We start from the raw sequence: 25,273 nt of genomic DNA, 5'->3' as shown, positions 1-25,273 counted from the left end.
CAGCTCTGGCTGTCTTGGAACTCACTAGACCAATCTGGCCGCAGACTCACAGAGATCCAACTTTCTCTGCCTAGCAAGTGCTGGAATTAAAGGTGTGTGCCACCACTGCCCAGCAAAATAAACATTTTTAAAAAGAGTGATAGATGTGACTACAATGAAGACTTGCTTGTTTCCAGTCACTACAGAGGCCGCAGTCTGCCCCTGAGCCTGGGAGGAAGGCTGAAACGTCTTGCCCTAGAAACTTTGTTAATTACCTCCCTTACCCTTTTCTGTGCGTACAAACTGTCTTTCCTGCAGCAGAAAAGAACTATTAGCATAGTTCACTTGACCCCATTTTATTACTTAAATAATTTAAAAAGATTTATTTATTTTTATTTTATGTGTATGAGTGTTTTCCCTGTATGTATATTTGTATGTGTATATGTATATGCACGCTTGGCACCCGAAGTGACCAGAAGATGGCATTGGATTCTTTGGAACTGGAGTTATAGATCGTTGCTGGTTGCCAGATGGGCATTGGAAAGCAAACTGGGTAGTCAGGAGGAGTGACCAGTGCTCTTAAATACTGAGTCATCTCTCCAGCCCTAAAATAATTTTTATAGCCAGAATTATGATACAAAATGTACTAGATATTTTATGAGAAAACAACACTCAATGAGGCCCTTACGTATAAGGGCTCTGCACTCCAGTAAGCAACTTGAATGACTTCTAAGTGAACTATAAGTATTAACTGCCTGCTCCCCAGTCCTTAGGGTAAGAACTCCCAGGGTCATCCTACCACCCGAAACTCTGCTCAGTGATGCTCTCTGATTTGTTCTTCTCAGAGGGCTCAAAGTCATCTCCATTTTCTGCCCTCCCCCATTAAATTCTACTCTTTTTTTTGTAGGTCATTATCTCAGCTGAGTTTTTATGAGCAGTATCATTTGGAACTAATACAGGGTCCTAAGCAGATGACTGACAGTTGACAACCCTTCCAGAAGGCTCTAAGACCTCAAAGGAAAATCTTTGTTAACCAAATTGTCTTTTTAGAGGTGGAATTTCAGCCAATGTGTCAAAGGGAAGTAAAACAGGACAAAGGAGGGAAAAAGCACTTGAACTCTTCCTTAAGACTTTCTGACCTGAAGAGGAAGTAGGGGTGGGAGCCAGAGTGCCTCTGTGATCTGTACTAAAAATAAGGGCATGGACATGTTCAAGGATATTTTTATTTCTGGCTTATGAATTTATTCATAGAAAAAAATCTTACCAATGCTTAGTATCCATAAATGGCCATGGTATTTAACTAAGAATCGTCCTTTAACTTTCTCATTCAAAGGGAAAATTAGATGAAGATAGATGAAGATTCAAAGAACCATGCCTTTGGCAATCCTTCCTCACCCAGACTAGCTCTCCTGACACTGTCCAGCTCATAAAACACACTGGTGGCCTGGATTGAGCAATTAATTCCTCACTGACCAGCACTCAACCATGCAAATGTCTGAAGAGAAAAAAGAGTTCTTTCCTCTGACTTGAAACTTATTTAGTTGAGATTTTTCTCACCAGAGTCCTTGTATTTTTTTTCCCATGGGCAACTGCCCCTTAATTAATCCCATTTCCCCTAGTTCTAGCTTGTCCGAGCAGCTGAGCAAACAAAGATGCAGGCAGCCATTTTAATGTGCTTCCTCTCCCAGACCCTCTGGGATGGGCGGGCTGTTCATCTTGTCCATAAACAGGGGCCTGGATGGGCCCGGAGAAAGCAAGCAGCTAGGGACCTCTGTCAGGATTAATTTTAATAGGCTGCAGGCTGCCGCCCAGGAACCATAACCCAGCAAATGACTTTAAATTACTATTTGCTGATAAAAAGGAAGATAGGAGCCAAGCATTCAGTCCGGCATCTCGGTTTGGATAACTAATGCTAGAATTTACTTTCCTACTGGATCGCCTCTGCTTTACAACCCAAACCCTGGGGTAACTGAGGAAAGCAGCTCAGTGTCCTAATCTCAGGGAAATTAGCTGGGGGGGAAATGTGACATTTTATAGAAGTTCTGAACTTTAGAGCTGGACCAGAAATGACTCTACCCTAATTCCTACGGACCTAGGGTCCTCTATGTTTCAGATCTCTTTGGCGTTCTTACCTCCTTTTCTATGCCTTTGTCCCCAGTTAGTCATGACCATGCCATTTTATAAAGCTCTTCTATTTTGGTTAAATAATAACCATTTCTGTAATGATCTGTCCTGTCCCTTTAAGAGACAAGCCCCGCCCATTTCCTCCCCCATCAGCTGAGGCAGGCAGATCTTCCTGCTGGCAGCCTGAGTCTCTTCCTTTTCCATCTCCCTCTCGAAGAGGCAGCTTCTGTCTCTTGCCACTTCTCCCCTTACCCCTTCTGTCTCTCTCTCTCTCTCTCTCTCTCTCTCTCTCTCTCTCTCTCTCTCTCTCTCTCTCTCTCTCTCTCTCTCTCTCTCTCTCTCTCTCTCTCTCTCCCCTCTCCTTTTCTCCTCTTCTCCCTTTCCCCACCATAATTCACTAAATAAATATTCAACCTCACTCTGCATGACGGGCCTATCCTTGTCTCTGTCTTTTGCCCACCATGTGGCTCCCTGCCCGGGACCAGCCGCCTTGGGAGATCTGCAGCATGGTCTCGTGGTGTGCCCATCCGTCTGTCTCTCCTCGTGGTCTCCTGCTCCGTCCCTGCCTGGGACTGGCTGCTCTCCGGACCCCCTGCCCGCTGCCTGTTGCAGCCACCCAGGAAATCTGCAGCATTTTTATTTAATCCATTACAATTACCCCCAACTAATTTGGCTCCTAGAATAAAAATAACTTGTTTCTCTGGATTATTTTTCCTCCTCCCCACTGTACCCATCCCCATTAATGACTGGCCATGATAGATATTGCCAGTTGTTGTGCCCAAATTACAATCCCCAGAGAGACCACCAGAAACCAGAGACTGCAATAAGCAAGGTGTATACCTTAATACGGGCTAGCTCGGGACTCTTCTCCACACTCCAGGCAGAGAGGAGCTCAAATCCCTCAGTGGGGTTAGCTTTTTAAAGGCAAAAACTACAAGCCCTTCAGGGCTGTGGGGGGGAGGGAGAAGAGGGGTTGGCAAGAGTGCAAGATCTTTGCTCTTTTCCATCCTGTTTCAGCTTGTTTGTTTTTAGAACAAGGTCACTATGTCCTTGAGTCAGGACATCTTTATCAGTCTCTATCAGGTGGCCCAGTGTCCTTGTGCTTTGGAATTTCCCTAGTTGGGGTGGGGGGCACTATCTTTTCTGGGAACATGAAGCTAGTCTGGGTTTTTGATTTTAAAACACCCTGCTAGGAAATGCCTTCTTGTTCCTTTGAGAATAAGGGGTGAGGGTCTCACACCAGTCACCTGACATTCTTCAGTTCACCTTCTTTCCCTAGTTATCCCTAGCAGTGACCTCCCAGGCCAAAACGAAACAAAACAAAAAACCTGCTTCCTTCTCTCTCCTTGTTGGGTCTCAAACCTAGGACAAGTCTCCCTCAGCATCCCTCACCTGACTGACTGGTACCCTAAACCTCTCCCTCCCAGGAGCTGGGTATTTGCTTCCCTTCCCTCAGTCTGATTGTTATGATTTCAGCCACAATATGACTGATACTTCAGGGTTCCAGGGCCATGCCTTCAGGGTCCAAGCCCTCAGGCATGACCCATGTGGGGCATGGTTGCATTATCTACCCCCCACACCGACCTCACTAGGCCTGCACCCCCCTTAATAAACTCCTAAGTGGGTTTGTGGTGTGTTCCGTGTTTCCTTCTCACTCACGCCAGGTAATGAATTTCACTGATGTCTATAGCGCTCAGCCATTTTGCCTACACTGCTCTCCTGGTCTCTTGGCCTGGGCTATCTATCTCCCTTGGTCAGTGGCTCCTCTCTTGCTCTACCCCTTCCCTCTCCCTCTCCCTCCCTCTCCCTCTCCTCTCCGTCTCCCTCTCCGTCTCTCCTCTCCCTCTCCCTCTCTCTCTCTCTCTCCCTCCCTCTCTCTCCCTCCCCCTTCCCCCCTCTCTCCTCCTCCCCCCCCCCCTCTTCCTCTCCCTCTCTCGGGGCAATTTAGCCTGCTAGTAATGTTCAGCCTGGATTCTCCCTTCTGCCTGTTTCTCCCTTATGTCAACAATGAAAATCTCCAGGCTTTAGGAGTAGCTATGTCTTCTTTTTTATTTTTTTCCCATTTATCTGGTGCTGAAACCATGGGGCGGGGTAGGGGGTAATAAATGAGCTTCCTTCCAAGGGAATCAGCCTCTCCAAACCGCGCTGCGGATTTAACTCTCCTAAGGTATGTGTAAATCATTTGTTTCTGCTGGCTTCTGCCACCCCCACATTTGATTCCAAATTCTAGAGTCTACCTCTTCAGTGGCTTCTTGCCTCTACCCACTCTATCTGTCTCTCTTTGCCTACTTGGTAAGTGTCCTTTCTCTGCTCCTGGAGCCTGCTACACCCTCTGGGATGTCCACCACCTGGCCATCTCTCTGTATCCCTGACTCCTGGACCCTGCTATGCCCTCTGGGGCACCCATCACCTGGTTCTCTCTCTCTCTTTCTCTCTCTCTCTTTCTCTCTTTCGCTTCCGGTCCCTACCATACCCTCCAGGGCCTTACCACTTTGACTGTATGACCATCTTGATTAAAGTGACCACATGGCATAAAGCAACTAAAACGTCTTAGTCCCAGTGAGCTCTCTGCTTATCGTTGTATTTCCATTTTAGACTGAGGAGACAGCAGCAGGTCTCCAAACTATGTTGGATTAGGGTTATTAAATATAATCAAGGTTTATAAATTCCTAAGGTTATCAGGGTCTACTCAAATTAACAAAAGCCAATTTAAAGCTGCACATCTAACTACTTATATCTTTGCTAACTGTGTTCGACACCAGGCTTCTAGAAATTGTAGATAAGAAACAACATTAGAATCAGAAAAATAAAGTTCCCAGTCTCCCTATGGACTGCATTTATGGTTTAAAGCTTTATTTTGATACTAAAGGATCTTGAATTAAATCTTCATCTCAACATTTTTAAAGGCAGAAGCTTAGTAGGGATATAGCCATAAAATCCTAATCTTATAAAAACTACTAATTTATACACTATTACATGATTCATTTGGAGACAAGCTTTATTTAGCCTCCTGTATGTATTTTCAAGGTTAAGTCTAAAACAAGTAACTAAAAACGAAGCTTATTTAACTCAGGTGCACCTAATAGATTATGATCCTCAAACTCTTCAGCGATTTGCTGAATATGGCCTTGAAATTGTTTATGAAAAAAGCTTTCAATGATAAATAGGAATGCCAGCTCCTAACAGCAATCCTAAGGTCTCCAAAGAAGATGATGGGGCACAGAGACTCCACCTGGATTGTGATAATGCTAACCATTGGGGAAAACTGCCTCATGCCTCACCTACCACCAGGGCTCTGCCCAATCTGTGGACACTGTTGGGTTGACTGCTATACTCTGCCTTGTTGAAGTGAGGTCAGTTTTTCCCAGGTTCCTTCTTCACAGGAAAGTCTCTTAAACCTTCTGAGTCTGGAAGCTGAAGGTCAATGCTGTCCTGTGCAACAGCTAAAGATTTAGTGTTGTCCTGAATGACAGCCAAAGATGACCACTGCTCCCAGTGAAACCATAGTGACCACAGAAGCCTAGAAATTTATATTATAACTACACACACACACACACACACACACACACACACACACACATATATAGGGTATACTATAATATAACCATAGTATTATATAATTGTATACAATATATTATGTATATTATAATTTATAATATATTTTTATAACATCTTTCTTAGCTCTCTGATGATATTGACAGCTAGGCTAACTGTAGCTTTTTCAGTTTAAAAACAAACACACCAGCTCCTTCCCCAAGGCTACATTTGCCTTCTCAGTTGATTTCATACGTAAAACCAAACCTCACATCTGTAGAAATACTAGGTCTCCAGCTGAAAAAGACAGTTTATTTTACTGACAGCCTTCACTCTGAAAGAAATAAGCTCACAAAACAAATTTTAAGATATTTCAGATTTCTTTTTGTCTCTATGCTATTATTATGCTAAGTCTTCAAAAGTTCATAGTTTTAATATTAATCAATGAAAATCTGATAATACAAGCTCAAAAATTTGAATTTTCTTTGGTTGTCTTTTAAGTATAGGCTTAAAAGTGCTTCTCAATGTTGGTAAAACCATCTCTGTCTAATTTATATAATTTAGCCTTCCAGAAAGAGTGTTAATGTTTTAACCCAGGATTATTTTTGAGTCCCCAAGCTTTTACTATGACTCAAAGATTTGAGTTCACTGCTTTTTCTATAACGTGGATTTCAGTGCAGATTACAAATAATGGTAATAATAATATATCTAAAACTTTTATTACTTTCTGTAAACTTAAAAAAAATCATGCAAACTTCATGAAGTCAACTTGGATCCATCTTTTGTAGATCAGACAGACTCAGATAAGTACTGCTAAGTTTCCCCACCTGCCTGTTCCTTAGGGAGGGATCTCTCTTCCCTGGTCTTGGGACTTCCCTCTCCTAACTAGCAGGACTGTAGAGCTGGAAGTTTCAAATATACACCCCAAATTTTTCCCCAAACTCTTTACTGATGGAGGAGAGTTATCTGTCTATGTTACTTTCATTGGTTAATTAATAAAGAAAACTGCCTTGGCCCTTTAAGAGACAGAAAATTAGGTAGGCGGAGTAGACAGAACAGAATTGTGGGAAAAGGGGTAGCAGGCAGTGGGGAGACGCTTCAGGCATTCGCCATAGTGAGTCGCCATGATTCTCCTCTCCGAGATGGACGCAGGTTAAGATCTCTCCTGGTAAGCCACACCTCGTGGTGCTACACGGATTACTAAATATGGGTTAAAGAAAGATGTGAGAATTAACCAATAAGAGGCTACAGATAATGGGCCAGGCAGTGTTTAAAAGAATATAGTTTCCGTGTAATTATTTTGGGCAAAGCTAGCGGGTGGCGGGACACAGCCCTGCCACTCCTTCTACACTTTACCTTTTGTCCCAAGTCAATTATCTGTCCCAACAGATTTTCAATCAGCTAACGACTGCAAACTGCTCCAAATGAGCAAGTCCTAGACGCTTCTGATGGAATTTCTAACCCCCTGAGCCCCTACATCCTAGATGGCTCCAAAGCCACTTATACTTCCCTAGCCCCAGGTGGTCTCACAGAACCCAGGCATCCTTTGGCCATCATTCCAACCTTCCTGGGCCCCCAAAACGATGCCCCAATTCAGCAGGAAGTAGTTATATAAGAATTAATTTGTTCTTTATTATCAACAAAAGACTGTAATGTTAGATCTTAAACCCTGAAAAAGTCTCACTAAGCACTTCTCACTGTCGTGTCCCCCCCCACCCCTCACAGGGACTGGGCTCCTGCTTCCCTTACCCCAGTCTTGTCTCTATAGAGATCAACCATTTTGCTTACACTGCTCTCTTGGTCTCTTGGCCTGGGCTGCCTCCCTTATTCTTCCTCCCCCTTTTTCCTCTCATGGTCCAATTTAGTCTGCTGGCCATGTTCATGTTCAGCCTGGACTCTTCCCTCTGCCTGCTTTCTCCATTATAACAACAATGAAAATCTCCAGACTTTAGGAGTAGCTCTGTCCTCCTCCTTGTATTTTAATTTTTTTCACTCACTCCTTGTCCCTTCTCTGTTTTCTCCTTCCTTGCTCCTGCTCTGCTTTCTCCTTGCTGCCCTGTGACTAGCCAACCTATAAGTAGTCACTGAGCTCTCTGGGGCTCTCACTAGAGATGCCCCTGGGAGCTTTTTCTGAAATAAAGCATATACTCTTGTTAACTCATTCCCTTGTCTTTCTTTTCTTACATCTTTCTCTTCCCATTCTTTTTTTTCTTTTCTCGCTGTTTTACTCATCCCTCCATTCTAGCTCCCGTTCCCTCTCTTACTCTCTCCTACCTAAATGTGTGTGGCTGTGACAGGGAAGAGGTGAGCGTGGCCTGTAGACAGAGGAGTCAGGAAGGCCTTGGCCCCTGCAGATGTGGAGGGAGCATCTTGGGGGACGGACTGACTGACAAAGGAGGTCTGGTTGAAGTGGTGCATGGACAATAGCTATTACTGTTCAAAAGTCACCGTGGTGACACTGTTAGTTCGTTATTCATTATTCATTATGTACAGCTGCTAGTTGGGCTTGCTTGACAATTCAGTATGTTCTATTCCAAGTAGAAACTTTGAGGGGAGAGAATCAAGTCAATCACAGGAAAAAAAAAAACTGAATTTGCTTCATGCTTGTTAATGAATTTTGGGAACTTTGGGTCCATCCTCTACCTCCACTATCCCCTCAGTCTTCATGGATTATGTCAGTTGTTCCTGGAGAGAATTATATATGTACACACACACTCACACCCACACACCCCTTTATTAGTTACTTGTCTGGTTGTAACAAAATACCTGACAACAGTAAATGTACATGTTGTGCCCAGAGTCTGGACCCCAAAACCCACCAAGAGACCAGATCGGATTCAAAAGCAAAGAGTCTTTTTTAATTGTGAGTCAACTCAGATCCTCTTTTCGACACAGCCACAGTGGAGTAGGAGGGACCAAAGAGAGGCAGTGGGGCAGGGCACATATTGGGGGTAAAGCAAGGGGGGGCATCTGGGGGATTGCTAGCTGCATAGTAAAGTCTAAGGACTGGTGCTCCTCTGGGCTGGAGAAATCTGTCCTGAGGTGATTGGTCAGCAGCAGCTGTGGAAAGGTTGCTGTACCTGGAGGTAGTGGAGGCCAGCGGTTACTGCATTCCACCATTATCAGTAAAGCGCGCCCAGAGTCCGCCAGCTAACTTCTGATTGGTTCCTTACCACATGGAGGATTCCTGGTAGTTTCTTACCAGTAATTACGGCAAGGTTGGAGGCCCATCCTGCTGAAGCAGGAGCCTACATCTTGCTGTGTCTGCAGCCTGCTATGGTCGGGGTGTGTGTGTGGAGGGGGATGGAGGTTGGGGGAGGGTCTGGGCCCTTGCAAGGAAAGATTCACTTAGGCTCACACTGTGAGAGGGCAGCACGTCACTGTGGAGAAGTCATAATAGCAGGCGTGTCGTGAGTGTGAGGCAGTCACTCGCTTTGTATTGAAATCCAGAAGCAGAGAGAAATGACTGCTGGTACTAAGTTCTATTTCTCTTTTTCATTCAGCCTTAAACCCCATCCTGTGCAATGGTGCTGCCCACAGTTAATATGAATCCTCCCACTTCGTTTAACCCAGTCTAGAAACTCCCTTACAAACATGCTCAGAAGTTTGTGTGAAGCCTATCAAGTTGACAATGTTAACCATAACAACACCATAAAAACATTTAGTGCAAGTTCTGTGCAATTTCTTAAATGTATCTAAGCCACGGCACTTGGGCAAAGGCTAAAATCTTAAAAGCAAACTAACAAAAACCAACTGATGAGGGAGAGGTGGGAAAACTGGTGCTCATGTACATTGCCTGCGGAGTGAAAAATGATAGGACACTTTGGAAACAGTTTGGCGGCTTCTTAGAAGTTAAGCATTCACTACTCCATGGCTTCTTAAGAGGCTAAACATTCATTTACCCCATATAGAGGCAGGCTAGAAAGATGGAGGAAAATATGGGGACACAGGAAGGGAAGGGATCTTTTGCCAGCTTAGAGGAAGAATTCTAGGACACTTGCTGCAAAGGCTGTGCCAGAGATAATATCCCTCTCATTGGGAGAGACTTTATGCTAAAATAGCCACGAACCAGGCTTAAGCTCTGAACATGTTTGACTTTGAGCAGGTCCTTACATTTTCTGTGAATCTCAAACAAGACTGTTAACTCTGTTTACAGTGAAGGTGCCCTACCTTCCTGTATCCCTCTGGTCTATATTTTTACCCAGTCAAATGTAATATTGTCAGTGCATGTGAGGAGGGCACAGTTAAGAAACTTCCCACATTACTGCTCCATTATTAGAGGCAAGGTTTTCATTGAGAGAGAGAGGGGGAGGGAGAGAAAGAGAGAGAGAGAGAGAACTATCCAGAGGCATCTGGAAGAGTCCCGAGCAGAGAGAAAAAGCAGCAGACTGAACATGTCCAGTAGGGATGTAGCGGGGTGGGGGGTGCAGAATAATGGAAATAGCAACAGATAGATCATAGTGAGAGAGTGCTAGAGAAGCCTGGGGTGAATAAAGCATGCAGATTATAAATAGGGCAAGTAGGGGTGTGTGTGTGTGTGTGTGTGTGTGTGTGTGTGTACTCCTCCTGGGGATGGAAAATCCTTCTCACAAGTTCTTGAAACAATGCTGGCTTTTATCTAACCATCAGAACTCCTTCTATAGTCCATCTTGAGTTCATTTCTGGATCTATGGACTTCCTGAGAACTAACAGTCAGGAACCACACCCTGTGGTCTCTTTTAGATTTCTTAGCAATGCTACAAAGATAATAGCTTCAAAACCCATCAAGTATAAGTACTGTAAAAACAACGAATGGCAACTCTCCCTCGAGAAGCCCATGTCCACATCTGGTGTCCATACATTCTGTCTGAACACCTCTCTTAACACTCCTAATTAAGCCTATATTAAAATATTTTTATTAGACTCCTACTCTGCTAGTCCTGAATATTTTCTGCATTAAAGCTACAAACCCTGGTTTGGCCTGAGTTGAAGTCCTTAAAAGATTAGAGGAACTTCTCAGGCTGTGGAAGGCAACAGAATGGAGCTGTTCTTCCTTCCTGTCCCCTTTGATAATATGGCCTAATAAGCCTGTGCTTATGAAAAATGAAAGTTTATGTTTACATGAACACCTATACAAAAATATTGACAGTGATTTATGACCATTAATAACTGAAAACAATTCAAAAATCCTTCAGCATAAACAAACTCCCACCGTGCAATACTACTTAGCAATATAAAGAAAAATTGGCATAGATGAACCTCAAAACCATTACACTAAACATTAATAAATCCAGACTCAGAAATTATTAAACTGTTTTCCAGAAAAGTTGTTTGTAAGCCCCTTCCGAACATTAGCAATCTATAAGAATCTCAGTTCATTTTTTCTAACACTTGACACAGTCAGTCTTTTTAATTTCTGATAGTCTGACTTGGCCAAATAGCCAAACCTTGTTGTTTTGTTTGAAACAGGGACTCATTATGTAGCTTCGAACTCACTGTGTAGATCAGGCTGGTCTTGAGCTCACAGAGATAACCCTGCCTCTGCCTCCCAAGTGCTGGGATTATAGGCGTGCGCCACCACGCCTAGCTATATTGTGTTTATAATATGCATTTTATTATGGCTAGTTATATTGGTCATCCATTAGTTTTTAAAGATTTATTTTATTAAGTTTAGATTGTGTGTGTGCATGTGTGGGGATGCGTGTACATGCGAACCAGGTGCCTGCAGAAGTCAGAGAGGGTTGTGAGATGCTCCGCGGTGGAGTTAAAGGCAATTGTGAGCTACTCAACAGGGGTGCAGGTACCCAAGCTCTGGTCCTCTTAACTACTGAGTCATCTCTACAACCCCCTGTCATTTATTTTTACTGTGGTTACTGTTCACTCGGGAATCCCTGCGAAATGTTTGTCCAAAAATTGTATTGCTTAATTTTAGATGAGACACACTATTACTTCTGCCATATTTTATTTATTAGAAGTGAGTCAGTAGGTCTTTGGAGTGGGAGTCCCATACTTTCTCTAAGCGCAGGCGAAAAGCCAGGAAAGCAAAAGACACACACCCAGCGAAAGCCCGCCAAACCCGCGTCTGCGGTGATGTAACTTCCGCCCCTGCGCGCTTCCTCGGGCGCCCCCTGCTCCTGGCTCTGTCCGTTTCCGGCATTTCCAGAAAACTCCGTTCGGCTCGAAGAAGCCGCGCTCTTCCGGGAAAATGGCGACTCCCGCTCCCGCACCAGAGTCGCCGCCGGCCGCGGAGCCTGCGCCCGCCGTGGGCCCCGCCGCGGAACCCTGCCCGCCGCGCCAGCCGCAGCCCGTGCACAATGTTCTCGCTGCCCCGCGGCTTCGAGCCCCCAGCTCCCGAGGACTTGGGGCAGCGGAGTTCGGCGGAGCTGCGGGAGAGGTTGAGGCGCCAGGAGAGACTTTTGCGCAACGAGTAAGCGGTGGCTCGTGGGGGTCGCGGATGCCGGGGATCGGGATGGGGAGCGAGGACTAGGCCCTCGGGGGTCGGGATCCAGGACCAGCCCCTCGCTCCCCACTGCGGCCTTTCGGGCGAAGGTGACCTTGCGTGCTCAGGCCTCCTGGCCAGGCCCGTGCTGCGCGCGGCGCGCCTCCATGCTGCCTGGCCCTCACTAGGCAGCAGTGCCTGCTTGATTGCATGTTCCCACAACGGCTTTGAGAGAGTCTGGGTACCAAATCCTCTTGAACAGAACGTGTTGATTCCCCCTTCTCCATCTAGAGCCCCACATTTTCCCAAACCAAAGGAGATGGGAGAACGAGCTGTAAACAGTGGCTAATTAGGCCTGGAAAGTTTCGTTCCCCCGTAAACGGGTAGATGACGATAGCAGATTTTTTTTTTTTTTTTTTGAAAGGCAGCTTTGTTCTGGAAAGGAATTGAAGTGATAAGAGGTAGAAGATACCAAAAGGATATTTTTCAAGACATTTTCAGCAAGGGGGAAAGGGAACTATGAAGGCAGCCGAGGGACTGGGAAAACTAAGTATTGGTGGAATAATTTGGAGATAAATATGTATTCATAGTTAACAGGTGGCTTAAGTTTCTGGGGAGCCACAAAGGATAATGAGAAAATTGGGAGAGAGGAATGGATTCAAGGTTAATTTTTTATTTCGGGTCTATTTAGTTGAGGGGAATAATGGCAGACGTTTAGTTGGTTAAAAGCCAACTGATGAAATCCTGAGAAATGTGTGTCTGGCTCGAAGGGGAGAAGGCTGGAAAAGCAGAGCACGCTGAGGTGCAGAGAGGCATTAATACCGTTGAAAACGTACGAATGAATGTGTGGTATGCCGATGAATAGAGGACCTAAGAGGGCTCCATTTGTTACATAACCAAAGAAAAGAACCAGAAAAGGAATTTCACTGAGCGCAAGGAGCCAGTGATCCCTTTGCAGGATGGGTTCCTAGTCGAGACAGGTAGATGGGTTGTTAATATTAGCAATAAATTTACCTTTTGATCATGGGACCTGTGTGTGTGTGTGTGTGTGTGTGTGTGTGTGTGTGTGTGTGTATGTGTGGTTTTTCAACACAGGGTTTCTCTAGCTTTGGAGGCTGTCTCTTGTAAACCAGGCTGGCCTCGAACTCACAAAGATCCACCTGCCTCTGCCTCCAGAGTGCTGGGATTAAAGGCATGTGCCACCACTGCCCTGCTGATCATGGGACATTTTTAAATTCTTTTTGTTTGTTTGTTTGCTGTTTTTTTTGTGTGTGTTTTGTGTTTTTGAAACAGTGTTTCTCTGTGTAGCTTTGGAACCTGTCCTTGAACTCGCTCTGGCCCAGCCTGGCCTTGAACTCACAGAGATTTGCCTGCCTCTGCCTCCTGAGTGCTGGGATTAAAGGCTGGCTCAGTTTTAGGTTCTTTATGAATTACTGGGCATCCCTAAGAGCTCCTGTTTATGTATACTGGATGTAGAACGTTACCGATTTATCAGAAACAAGTCTTTCAAAGACAAAAACACAAGTCCATCTTCCTTTGTAAGATAGTGATGTCATTCCATTATGTGACCTCTGGGAGACCTGATGTACTCACCTTTCCCGACAGAAATGGCAAACAGTGCCTTTGACCCAAAAGAGCCATTCTTCAGCCTCATTAGGGTTCAGAGATCATGTTGTTGTTGTTGTTGTTTTTAAATCACTGGTCTTTATTTTTATTATACTGGTTGACTATCTGTTTTCCTAAATGCTTAAGACCAGAATTTCATATTTTTAGGGGCTCAGAATAAATGTGTGAGTGTGCAGAGATGAATTTCAGTTGTTTCTTATTGGTGCCTTCAGGTAGTTTTGTACTATGTTCTTTATAGCTTGGGTTTTGACTGCATCTCATCATGTTGGTCAGGTGTATAACTTTCCATGGGGCAGTCGATGTCTGGGTTTGAAGAATTTCAGATTTTAGCTTAAAAAGATACAACTTTTATTTCTGAAATTGTGATTTGATGAAATAATTACCCATTCAAAGCACTCCCTTGATGGGGGGGGCATAAGAATAATTTTATTCATTTGGTCCCTCCTGTCTTTTCTTCGAGGATTACATTTTGTCTTTTAAATACTGTGTTTTCATGTTTAAAAACATGGCTCTGATGACATACATGTTGGTTTCTTTTTTGCATTTGACAGAAAATTCATTTGCAGATTGCCCGACAAAGGTAAAAAGATCTCGGACACCATCGCCAAACTGAAAGCTGCCATTGCAGAACACGAAGAGGTTAGAGCGAGAAGTGAACTGTTTCATCCTGTTAGTGTAGACTGTAAGCTAAGGCAAAAAGCAGCCACAAGAGTCGATACCGATGTAGACAAGGCCCAGAATTCTGACCTGATGCTTGATACTTCATCATTAGTTCCTGACTGTTCCTCTGTAGACAAATCATCCAGAACAACCTCAGAAACACAAGGACCTGCACATCTCACTCCCAGAGGCAGTGAAGAGACTGTGGAGGCTGACTGCACAGTGGACCCGGGTGCAGCTCCCGGCAGCAAAGCCAGGGCACCCTCATCTGAAGTTAACGAACATCTCCCCCAACGCCCTGTTTCAGGTCAGGCGGAAGACATTTCCAGCGGCATTGACAGTCTGTTTATCACTAAGTTGCAAAAGATCACAATTGCAGACCAGAGTGAGCCCTCAGAAGAGAACACCAGCACTGAGAACGTGCCAGGACTCCAGAGTGAGACTCCTAAGAGGCCTCATTACATGGAAGTGCTAGAAATGCGAGCCAAAAACCCAGTGCCACCTCCTCATAAGTTTAAGACCAATGTGTAAGTGTCAGGAACAGGCTTGCTCTGGGAATGTTGTGTGTGATGAGAGGTGTGAGCAGGAGTGAGCAGACTGAAATAGACCAGCGTGGCTCGACTGCAGGACTGTTTTTGGAAAAATGTTAGTTTTGAAGGCAAGTTATTAACAGGGTTTTAAGAAGCAGATGGGGATAGTGTGTATCAAGATACTTAGGCAGTGTTTCATAATAAACACAGTGGGAGGGCAGATGGATCATGGCTTTGTTCAGTATCATTTGTTAGTATGCAGCTCCCCCTCAATTGCGTTGTAAGCCGAGAGAAGCAATTGCGGGAACTAATGGGCTCCTCATCAGCAAAAACAAAACACAACGAAGCGTGTTCACTACAAGTAGACAGCAGAGCTGTGGGACAGGGTGACGTAAAGATTTTACTTCTTAAAGAGGCTGGGATCTAGAGGGCCACTCGGGGTTTCCAAATTTGGGAGAAACGTTAAACTAGGTGATAGTAGTTTCCAGGGAAGGGAAGCTAAAAGGATTTTTTTAAAAATTAACTAAAAATAGATTTGGTGGAAATGGGGGAGAAAAATCTTACATTTAAGTTCTTTGCTATAATGTTTCTGAGGAAAAAACAAGAGTTCCTTGAGGAGAAAGGAATTGTGTTTGTAGTGTTTAGGCCAACTGTGCAGGGTAACTGCCCATCTTGACATATGTAGGTGGTGCCAGACACAAAGGGGGAACGTGGCTGGCATTTTCTTAGAAAGCTTCCAAAAACCCACATCATGTTTGTTCTTGCAGAGACTTTAAGCCTACTCCACTATCATTTTTAACCTTCAGTGGTTTCTTCTGTTTAGAAAACCAGGTCCTGGTACATTAAATTTTAGCTAGAAAAATAGCCTTTGATAAAAGTGTCTCGAAGGAGTCTCATCCTCCGTGCCGAGCACTCTGTCTTCCTAGGAGGTCACATTGGAAGGCCAGGGTGTCAAAGAATAAGGTGGCCCAGTCATGGCCATGTGGCTAGGAATAGGGAAGGTGAGGAATGAACAGTGAGGGCCACCAGGATTGGTGGGTTGGAGAGTGAAGGGGCAGCCTGTGCATAAAAGAGACCAAGAGAGGCTGCATCTGGCCACCAATACGTGGCATTGGGCTTGTGTGTGAGTGGAGCTTTGTGTGCACAGTGAGATGAGGGTGTGCTAGCAGCAGTTCTCAACCTGGAGGTCACGACGTCTTTGTGGGGGCTCGAATGACCCTTTGATAGGGGTCAGATCTGATATCCTACATATCATAGTTACATTATGATTCATAACAACATTACAGTTATGAAGTAGCAATGAAATAATTTTATGGTTGGGGTTGCCACAGGAGGAACTGTATTAAAGGGTTGCAGCATCAGGAAGGTTGACAACCACTGTGCTAGTTTCTCTGACTTTCTTTTTCTGATCTGTGTACTGTCTGGATATTAGAGACTGCCTCGTCTGCTCACGGCTCTGCAGAACTTGCTATGTACATGGCCAGTTCTATAAAACAGGACGGATCACCTGAGTGTTCAGTGACATCTCACGTTCATTTACAGTGCAGAATGCCAGTTTCTCCTGAGACTTACACATTCATGAAGTTAATAGTGACAGCACTGTCTCATGCATGACCACCCCATCCCCCCCTACCATCTCCTGTCCAGGGTGATTCTTCAATCTCACCGTCTTTGAAGGAGAAGGTTCTCATTTCTGGGGCTATAATGGTCAGTTCTTCCCTCTAGCCTCCACTTCCAACCCTTCCCTTTTCTTCAGAACTGGTCAATCTGTCAGGGCCTATTTTATACTCCACAGGAACAGTACCATGTTTACTTCCTTTGACTGGGCATTAAGCTCTTACAAGTGTTCTCTGGGTGAACAAAAGGGGAGTGTAAGGTGTGAGGAGGAGAGGCAGGAATCTGTACATGCATCCATTGTCGGCACTGAACATGGACTGACTTCATTGTTTACCCTGCAGAAGCAGTAGGCTCCTGGGCAAAAGACCATCTTTGTGCCTGTGCATCGATTGTGCCTGCTTTTCCTTTCTCAGGTTACCCACTCAACAGAGTGACTCACCAAGTCATTGTCAGAGGGGTGAATCTCCTGCTTCCTCAGAAGAGCAGCGACGCAGGGCTAGGCAGCATCTTGATGACATCACAGCAGCGCGCCTCCTTCCGCTCCACCACCTGCCTGCACAGCTGCTCTCCATAGAAGAGTCGCTGGCCCTGCAGAAAGAACAGAAGCAGAATTACGAGGTAGTTCTGGAGTCTTGGGTTTTTCTTGTCTGCGTTGGCTACTGCTTAAGGAGTCAGAAATTACCCTGGCTGAATAGATGGATTTAGAGATGTGCTACTAGTTTTTAGTCACAAAGTTGCTAGAACTATAGGAAACTTCAGTAGTAATTCGCCAGTAGACCCAGGGAGAGGATTGGAGTGATGTGAATCAACCTGCTGCTGCTGCTGCTGGGATAGCATATGCCCCTCTCTCATGCAGCATTGTCTCAGTGACCTGCCTAGGGAGACACTTCTAGTTCCATCTCCCACAGTGCAGAAGCCAGCCCAGAAGGACAGGAGATCATGCTGGGTTGCCAGCTGCTGGTGGGGTGCTTGAGACCATTATTCATGACCCTTCCTACTTTGGGCCTTATTCAGTTGTATATAGCACTGTGTTTTGCATAGAAGTTTTGAAAGTGGATATTAAGGTGTGGTGGTGCACACCATTAGTTCTGTCACTTTAATTCCAGCAGCTGGGAGGTAAAGGCAGCCAGATCTCTTTGAATTTGAGGCTAGCCTGGTCTACACAGCAAATAAATGGTGAGACCTTGTCTATAAATAAAATGTATAATACTGATATAGTTTGTGTTCAGACTAGCAGGATGGGAGAAATAAGTGTGGAGATTAGTTATGGTTAGATTATAACATTCTGAGTTTCTGGGAAAGAAAGAGTTCCCCCGTCTCCTGAATTATTTAGTTGGATTTTAGTCAGGTTCCTGCATCTTCTAAAGTCAAACTAGCTTTGACTCTGCTTGGCTTTTCCTAAACATTCAGCTGGCATGGACTGATATCTTTACGGCCCTTTGGCCCTTTGTGTTTCTTCTCTCACTGCATTAGAATTAGTATCAGATCCAGCTGCTGTGCTGGAGGAGTGGCCTTTGAATTGTCTCTAGGGGTAGTTTAAATACCTGTCTTGAGACATTTTTAGTTTAAACCCTTCTGAAATGGGTTGTCTTGACAGAATAGTAGTAGTAGATACCAATGGGGCTATTGATGTTCCGGAATGTGTGGGGGTCAGGTAACTCAGAGATAAGCCCAGAGGCCTGCCAGCAGTTGGTGGTAATTCTTATGTATGGAAAAGTTCGCTGCCAGTCTGAATCTTAGCTGGACCTTCTTGAGTGTTAATTTCTGTAAAACTTAGCAAGGAGCAGTCAGCATGCAACATTAATGCTTGGCTTTTTTTGTGCCCTTGAGGTATACTCTTCAAACCTAGACAACATGATTTAATCTAGGGAAGAAAGTCTTGTCCGATGGAGACGTTGGCACCACGTTAGTGATTTCTAATATAGGCAGCTGGCTCAGTGTGTACGCAGCACTTAGTATATCTGTTTGTTTCTAGCTGCTGTAGTGCTAATTTGATTTCTCAGTTTCTTGTGCAGAAGTAAGCTGTTTTGATTGCAGCATGGCTTGTTAGTGGAAGTCACTAGCAACTGCAGCAGGCTGACAACTCTCAGACACATCACCTCATGTCTGGCAGAACACAGCTGTCAACTTTCTATATAAGCTCCTTTTCCCCAGGTCATTTGGAAATATTGTAAGGGAAGCTGTACATGTGTAACTTAGGCTTTGTTCTTTTTTTCAAGGAGATGCAGGCAAAGCTCGCAGCACAGAAACTAGCTGAGAGACTGAATATTAAAATGCAGAGCTACAATCCAGAAGGGGAGTCTTCAGGGAGATACCGAGAAGTGAGGGACGAAGATGATGCCCAATCCTCGGATGAATTCTGAAGATGAGCACTGGGCGAACTCTGAACCTGACTGTTGAGCCGTCATTGCCTCATAGCAAACTTCCTAACAAGTATCAAGATCAGTGTCAGACCTTGTTGAGGGACAACAGTTTTTAGAGTTACACAAAGGTAGCTACAAATAAGAACCCAGCTTGTCTTTCCGAAGATGATCTTCACATGCTTGAACAGTTTCATATTTGACATTGTGTTTGACCGTATTGTATTACAGTTTTGCAGTATGTTGTGCATTGGTCTGATATTTTAGTGAGTAGAGCACACTTTTCTTTAAGATAGCTGCTTTTTCCTTATTCTTACTCTTATCAAATAGCATTGTTTATATCCCTTCTGGTGAAACACATAGTTTTCCCAGGCACCTAAAATCAGTTAGGAAGACCTGGTTCCCTTTCTGGAGAAATGAAGGGAACAATCTAGAGAATGGTACGCATGCTTGCATGGAGTTCCTGAGATGCTGGTGTGAAATACTGTGGAAGACACTCAGATTTTACAACAATGTTTATTTGCTGCTCCTGTCTTCTTTTGGGATGACCGCTATCTTCCTGTGATGAAGATGGAGCACCTTGAAGAGGTGCTGGATCGGGAGGGTCTTCTGAGCTGGTGTGGGGAGCTGCTCTTGGCTTCCCCCGGCTCCTTGCTGTCTTTGATGATAGGTCCGTGTACAGGGCGCTCATGTTTGGTCAGGAAACTGGTGTTTTTCTGAGAGTCGCGGTTGAATTGTCGTATATTGCTTTTTTCCTTTTTAAACCCAAAGAGGTGTTTATAGGCTACAGAAACGTCAGTCTCATGTGTGTACACATTTGTGTTGTTAGAATGATCATATGATCATCTCCAGCAAAGATAACAATATGTTATCAACCTTTGTCTATTATGTGGAACCTGTAAAGGAGAAATAAAATACCAATCAGAGCAACTTCACGTGCTAATGGTGTGTGGTACTTGTTTGAAGTTTACTTCTTTAAAAGCTGTGTTCGCACATGAAAATGGACTGAAAACATTTAGGTCAGATACACATGTGAAGGTTCCATAGTGGATGCTTCTAGCTGAAATAAGTACTTTCCATATCTCTCCCACTAAGAAAAGGCTGCAGTAAGAACTAGACAGAATCTGTGGTTTTAAAGCTGCTAATAGATGGTTCGACGTTCTTTATAGTGTGAACTAGCGTTTCTGGGTGGTTGGTAAAAGGAGAGCTTGTGTACATGCATGAAGTTGCTGAGTCCATCCCTGTGAGCTGACCATTCATTCCATCTGCTAATGTTTGAGTGTTGATCCTTTTCTACACAGTCATTTTATACATATTCTCAGTGTGTTTTGCTTTGCTAACATTTTCCTGTATTAAATATTTCAAATCTCAGCCACAAAATGCTTTTCATGGCTGCTCCATAGCTTTTTAAACAATTGTGTATTTCACTAAGTGATAGTATAATTTGTGAATGGTGATGTGACCAACACCTCCTGCTTATTCCCAGACCTTTTCTAGAAATGAACTTGTTTCGTTTTCCATGATGCTGGGGTTGAACCTAGGGTACAGGCTCAACCACTGATGTACATCGCTGACTTCAGTTTTAAAATATTTATCTATTTGTTAAATGTATTTATTATGTATAGTGTTCTGTCAGCATGTGTGCCTGCATGTCAGAAGAGGGCACCGTATCTTAATATAGATGGTTGTGAGCCACCATGTAGGTGCTGGGAATTGAACTCAGGACCTCTGGAAGAGCAGCCAGTGCTCTTAACCTCTGAACCCCCAACTTCATTTTTGAGACAAGGTCTCCCCAAGTTACCCGGGTTGAGCTTTTCTCCTGTTTCCACCTCTGGGGAAGTTGCGGTGACAGGTCTGCACCCTTAGATGCGACTTAGAGGTGAAGCTTCTAAGTGAGAATACAGGTCAGTTTTTGAGGATCTTGGTGTGTGTTACTCACTGCAGAGATTATTTATAGTCTTACTAGAAATAAGCATAATTTAAGGCTAATACTTAAAAAGAGACTCGCAAATTGAATAATTACTGAAAAGGGCTACATTTAAAATGCTTGTTTCTGAATGAAGTGGTTTTTTTTTTAATGTTACTGGCTTACTAGGCAAGTGACTGCTCTTTGAAAAACTTGTTCTGAGAATGGCTTTATCCATATGTTTGCAATCTTTTGGAGAGTTTATCCCTTTTCCTTGTCTTCTCACTTTTCACCCTTTGTCATGCAATTATTTTTTAGTGGACCATTTGCCTTTTAATATAGTTTATGATGTTTATCTTGGCTTTATCCAGGAGTCTGCCTTTGCTTGTATGCTTCAAAGAACTTCTTGTTTTTATGTCATCTCTGTACTCCCATTGTGTGCCCATTGTGTCCCCATCCCCCTCCCATCTCCTGTATGTTGTGTGCTATGCCCATGTTATTGTGTGTCGTTGTCCTTCCCCTCCCCCCACTATGTAGCTCTTACTGTCCTGAAACTCACTACATGACCAGGCTGGCCTTGAACTCAAGAGATGATTGTGGGTGTTGGGAATAGAACTGGCATCCTTTGCAAGAGCAGTATGGGGTCTTAACTTCTGGGACATCTCTCCAGTCCCTTTATTCATTTTTTATAGTTAACTTTTCACTGGGAAGGAATTTTAATTTTTGTTTCCATATATCAACTCATTTAGTCAGTACAGCCTTGGGATGAAAGCAATGTTGGCTCCATATCAGATTTCATCTACCCGTAGGCACTGGGTGAGGGAAGAGCTGCATGTCAGTGCTTGCAGAATATTTAACAATGGCTCAGTATCAGAAACCACCATGCTTTGTAAGGCTGCTTTCAGGGGATAGTATAGTCCTATAAAAGTGCTTTTTTTTTCTTGAGCTTATTTCTGGGCCCTTAATATTTTCAAACTGTTCATTATGCTTTTAATTGGTATTAGTACTCAGTAGAACAAGTCCTCTTTAAGTTCTGTGATACAGCCTACAGAAAATTAAATAATATGATCAGTTTAATAGGTAAAGCAACAGCTGTGACCAAAGCAGATACAGAGAAGCTGCTCCCAGCCCTCCCTACGTATCTGCATGTTCGCACGCTCGCCTCCCCGAAGGAGTCATTGCTGTGCTGATAGTGGTTAGTCGCCTGACTCCTCTTTTGTTAGTTACCATCTATGCATGTTCACTAAGGACTGCTACAAAGATTCAGTCATTCTTTGTTGTGCCCTGTGTCTTTCACTCAACATAGTTTGGAAAATTCATCTCAGGTGGTATGGTTAATAATTTTCATTGTGATTAATATATCGTGCTATTTCATTAGTATGTGGTTTCTTCTATGATTGACATTGTTTGAGTTTAGGGTGTGGAAAGCAGTGACAGTCTCTTTGCACACCTGGACATTTTTGGTTTTGTTTGAGACAGAGTCTCACTCTAGCCTGGCTGGCCTGGAACTCACTGTATAGAGATAGGCCTGCCTTTGCCTTCCCATGGCTTGCGTTAGAAGTGTGTGCCACCATGCCTGACTTCTTACACATTTTATAGAATAATCCAGGAGTAGAGTTGTTGGGTTATGATGTCTGCCTGCCTTTAACGTGTGTGTGTGTGTGTGTGTGTGTGTGTGTGTGGTTTTTCAAGACAGGGTTTCTCTGTAGTTTTGGAGCCTGTCCTGGAACTAGCTCTTGTAGATCAGACTGACCTCTTAACTCACAGAGATCACTCTGCCTCCTGAGTGCTGGGATAAAAGGGGTGCACCACCACCTCCTGGCTTTCCTCTAACATTTTATACTCCCATTACTTCTTGATGCTATGAGAATTCCCTTCCATTTGGCATTGCCAGATTGTAGGTTATTTAAGTATTCCTTGTGGCTGTGTTTGTTACTTTTCTACTGTGGCGATAGAAAACTGACAAAAGCACCTTTGGGAGAAAGGGTTTACTTGGTTTAGTTTCATAGGGGTTGCATTTCATATGGGGACAGGAGGCCCTGGCAGCAGGAATGTGAGGCCGCTCAGTCACACACCATGTGCAAGAAGTGGAGTCACCCCCGTGACATACTTCCTCCAGCAAGACTCCATCTCCTTCAGGTTCTACCTTCCCGAACAGTGCCCTGGCCTAGGATCAAGTGTTCAAACACATGGCCTGTGGGGGCATTTCATATCGATATACTGGTTTTATTTCGCATTCCCCTAATTAGGAATGTCACACATTTAGCTCTTTTCAGAGAGCCTTTTGGATACCTTTTGCATTAGGTCTTTATGTCACCTGGAATATAGTAATTATTGTGTGAGGGGGAAGGTGGGACTTAGGTAGCCACTTTTCCTAGCATTGTGGGATGCAAATACAGCCCTCACCTACTCCCCTGCACACTTGTATGTGTGACGCTTTGTACATTTTCTCTTCAGTCTCATTAACTTATCTGTGTTTGCCTTAATTGCTGGAGCAAGGCCTCCTTTTTTTCATGTTGATTAGCTTTTTAAAAATCTTTATGTATATGAGTATTTTGCCTGAATATGTTTATATGTCCCATGTATATGCCTGGTGCTTGAGGAGGCCAAAGAGGGCATCAGACCTCTTAGGACTGGGGTAAGAACTATTGTAAGCTGCCATATGGGCTGGGAATTGAACTGGGACCATCTGTAAGAGCAGCCAGTGCTCTTAACCGCTCCAGTCCCTCTTTGTTAGTTTTAAACAGATCTTTCCATTTTCATAAAAATGTAGAATTTTAGGAATCAGTTTGTCATGTTCCACAAACAATAACTTGGGAATACAAGCTTATTTAAAAGTCACTTAAGATGTTTGTACCCCTAATGTTCTGCCGTGAAACTTAGGAGATGGGGGTTGGCAGCACGTTTCTCCTGAAGTCTGCTGGCGTTTTCATGAAGGTGCCTCCTATTTCCTGTGATCTAGATAGAAATTGCAGAAGGCTGCATTTGTGTTAATAGCTAGTGTTAAGTGGTTTGGTTAAGAAGAGGGAACAGCGAAACTATTTTAAAAGTCAGAGACTTAAAACTGAAGACTGGGCCAAGTCTGCAGCATTCTACAGCAGTCTGCATTTAAGTGATTACGTCTAGAAGAGGAGGCTTAATCTAAGCCATGGGAGGCACAAGACTAATCTCTTCACGTAACAGTTGTCCATGATACTAATTTTCACATTTCACGGCCCTGTCTGTTATCCACACTGCATTCCCAGGGCAGCTGGGGTGATGGCGGCAAGCCGAGGCGGAAGCGGATGATGGCTGATAGCTGATAGATAGGATAGCTCTCCTTTCTGTAAGGGTGGCCAGGTGATTTGCTCAGGGCCACTCAGAGGCCACCAGGAGAGGAAACCAGCACTCATGAATTTAGGGACCTGGGCTTCGTGGTGTTGAGGTGAATACCACATGTCAAGGCTGCAGTGGGCTTTTGAAAGTGAATCCTTGGTAAGGTCTTCAGATAACCTGGGGTTATTTGTCTTGTCTGTGACATTACAAGCTTTTCATTCTGGGATTTTTCTATTTAGAATGGTTTCTTGCATCTCACACACACACACGCACACATATGCACACACGTGCCAGAGGTTGATGGTGAATGTCTTTCTTAATTACTCTCCACCTTCGTTTTTGAGACGGTGTTTAGAGCATCCCCTTTAGGCTAGATTAGCATTGAGGAATGGCATGGGCATCATAGACTGCTCAGACAACCAGGCGGACCTGGCAGTTTTACTCTCTGTGGGTTCAGTGGCACAGTTTGTAATATTACAAGAGAGAAGGTTGTTAGAAAATAGAAAAAGATTTGTCTTTATATGGGAAGAGTAGAGCGTCTGTGCTCAATAAAAGGATTATATTTCTAGCTTTTTATGGGGAGCATGAAAAATCATTTTTTAAAGCACGGCATGTCTCATTATTGACCAGCTGCCTGACAGCAGGGAGAAACTTAAAGCTATTATTTTAATTTCTGGCTAAAGTGTGGAAGCTTTGATACTGGGCTGATGAAATAAAGCTCGTGCTGGATAATACTGAACTGGAGCCAGACCACAAATCAGACCCGATTCTGAAAGCACAGCACAAAAGCCTGGACAATTAACCATGATCTATTACTTCCCAGATGACTTTAGAAAACTGGAATTTTTTAAAAAAAAAAAAAGGCAAATGAGAGTGAGCCACTGGAAATAGCACTGGGTTATTAGGTTCAGGATTTAAATACCACTATTTCCTTTTATTCCAATGGGAAGTTGTGGGCTCTCCCAACTATAAAGTCTGTAAGATGAGGTCAGCAGATTTGGGGTATGTTTGGGGAGAACACAGCTTCAAATGTGGTCTTCATGGACCTCTTTGAAGGCAGAAAAGTGATGAAAGCCTTACTGTATCGATGGTAACAGTTATGACTGAAGCATGTTAGAGGGTACCTTGTGCCACATGAAGCAAATCAATCTCAAATGGCCACTGAGGCTGATAAGATGGCTCTGGGAGGGGTGGGGGGAAAAGC

The 25,273-nt window shown here is 44.0% G+C and overlaps 1 protein-coding gene across 1 annotated transcript; it reads left to right on the top strand.

The window, feature by feature from the left end:
• Positions 1–11,779: 11,779 nt before the first annotated feature.
• On the top strand, positions 11,780–19,783 carry Polr2m (RNA polymerase II subunit M). Its single transcript, XM_038322802.1, has 4 exons — positions 11,780–12,043; positions 14,233–14,868; positions 16,902–17,106; positions 18,708–19,783. Exons 1-4 carry the CDS (start codon positions 11,931–11,933, stop codon positions 18,849–18,851), a joined length of 1,098 nt encoding a protein of 365 aa, XP_038178730.1. The 5' UTR covers positions 11,780–11,930; the 3' UTR covers positions 18,852–19,783.
• The last annotated feature ends 5,490 nt before the right edge of the window (positions 19,784–25,273 follow it).

The sequence above is a fragment of the Arvicola amphibius genome, chromosome 3, assembly GCF_903992535.2.
Source record: "Arvicola amphibius chromosome 3, mArvAmp1.2, whole genome shotgun sequence".
NCBI classification, from domain to species: Eukaryota; Metazoa; Chordata; class Mammalia; order Rodentia; family Cricetidae; genus Arvicola; species Arvicola amphibius.
The sequence above is the reverse complement of the archived record's forward strand: the minus strand, read 5'-3'. Positions and strand labels throughout refer to the sequence as shown.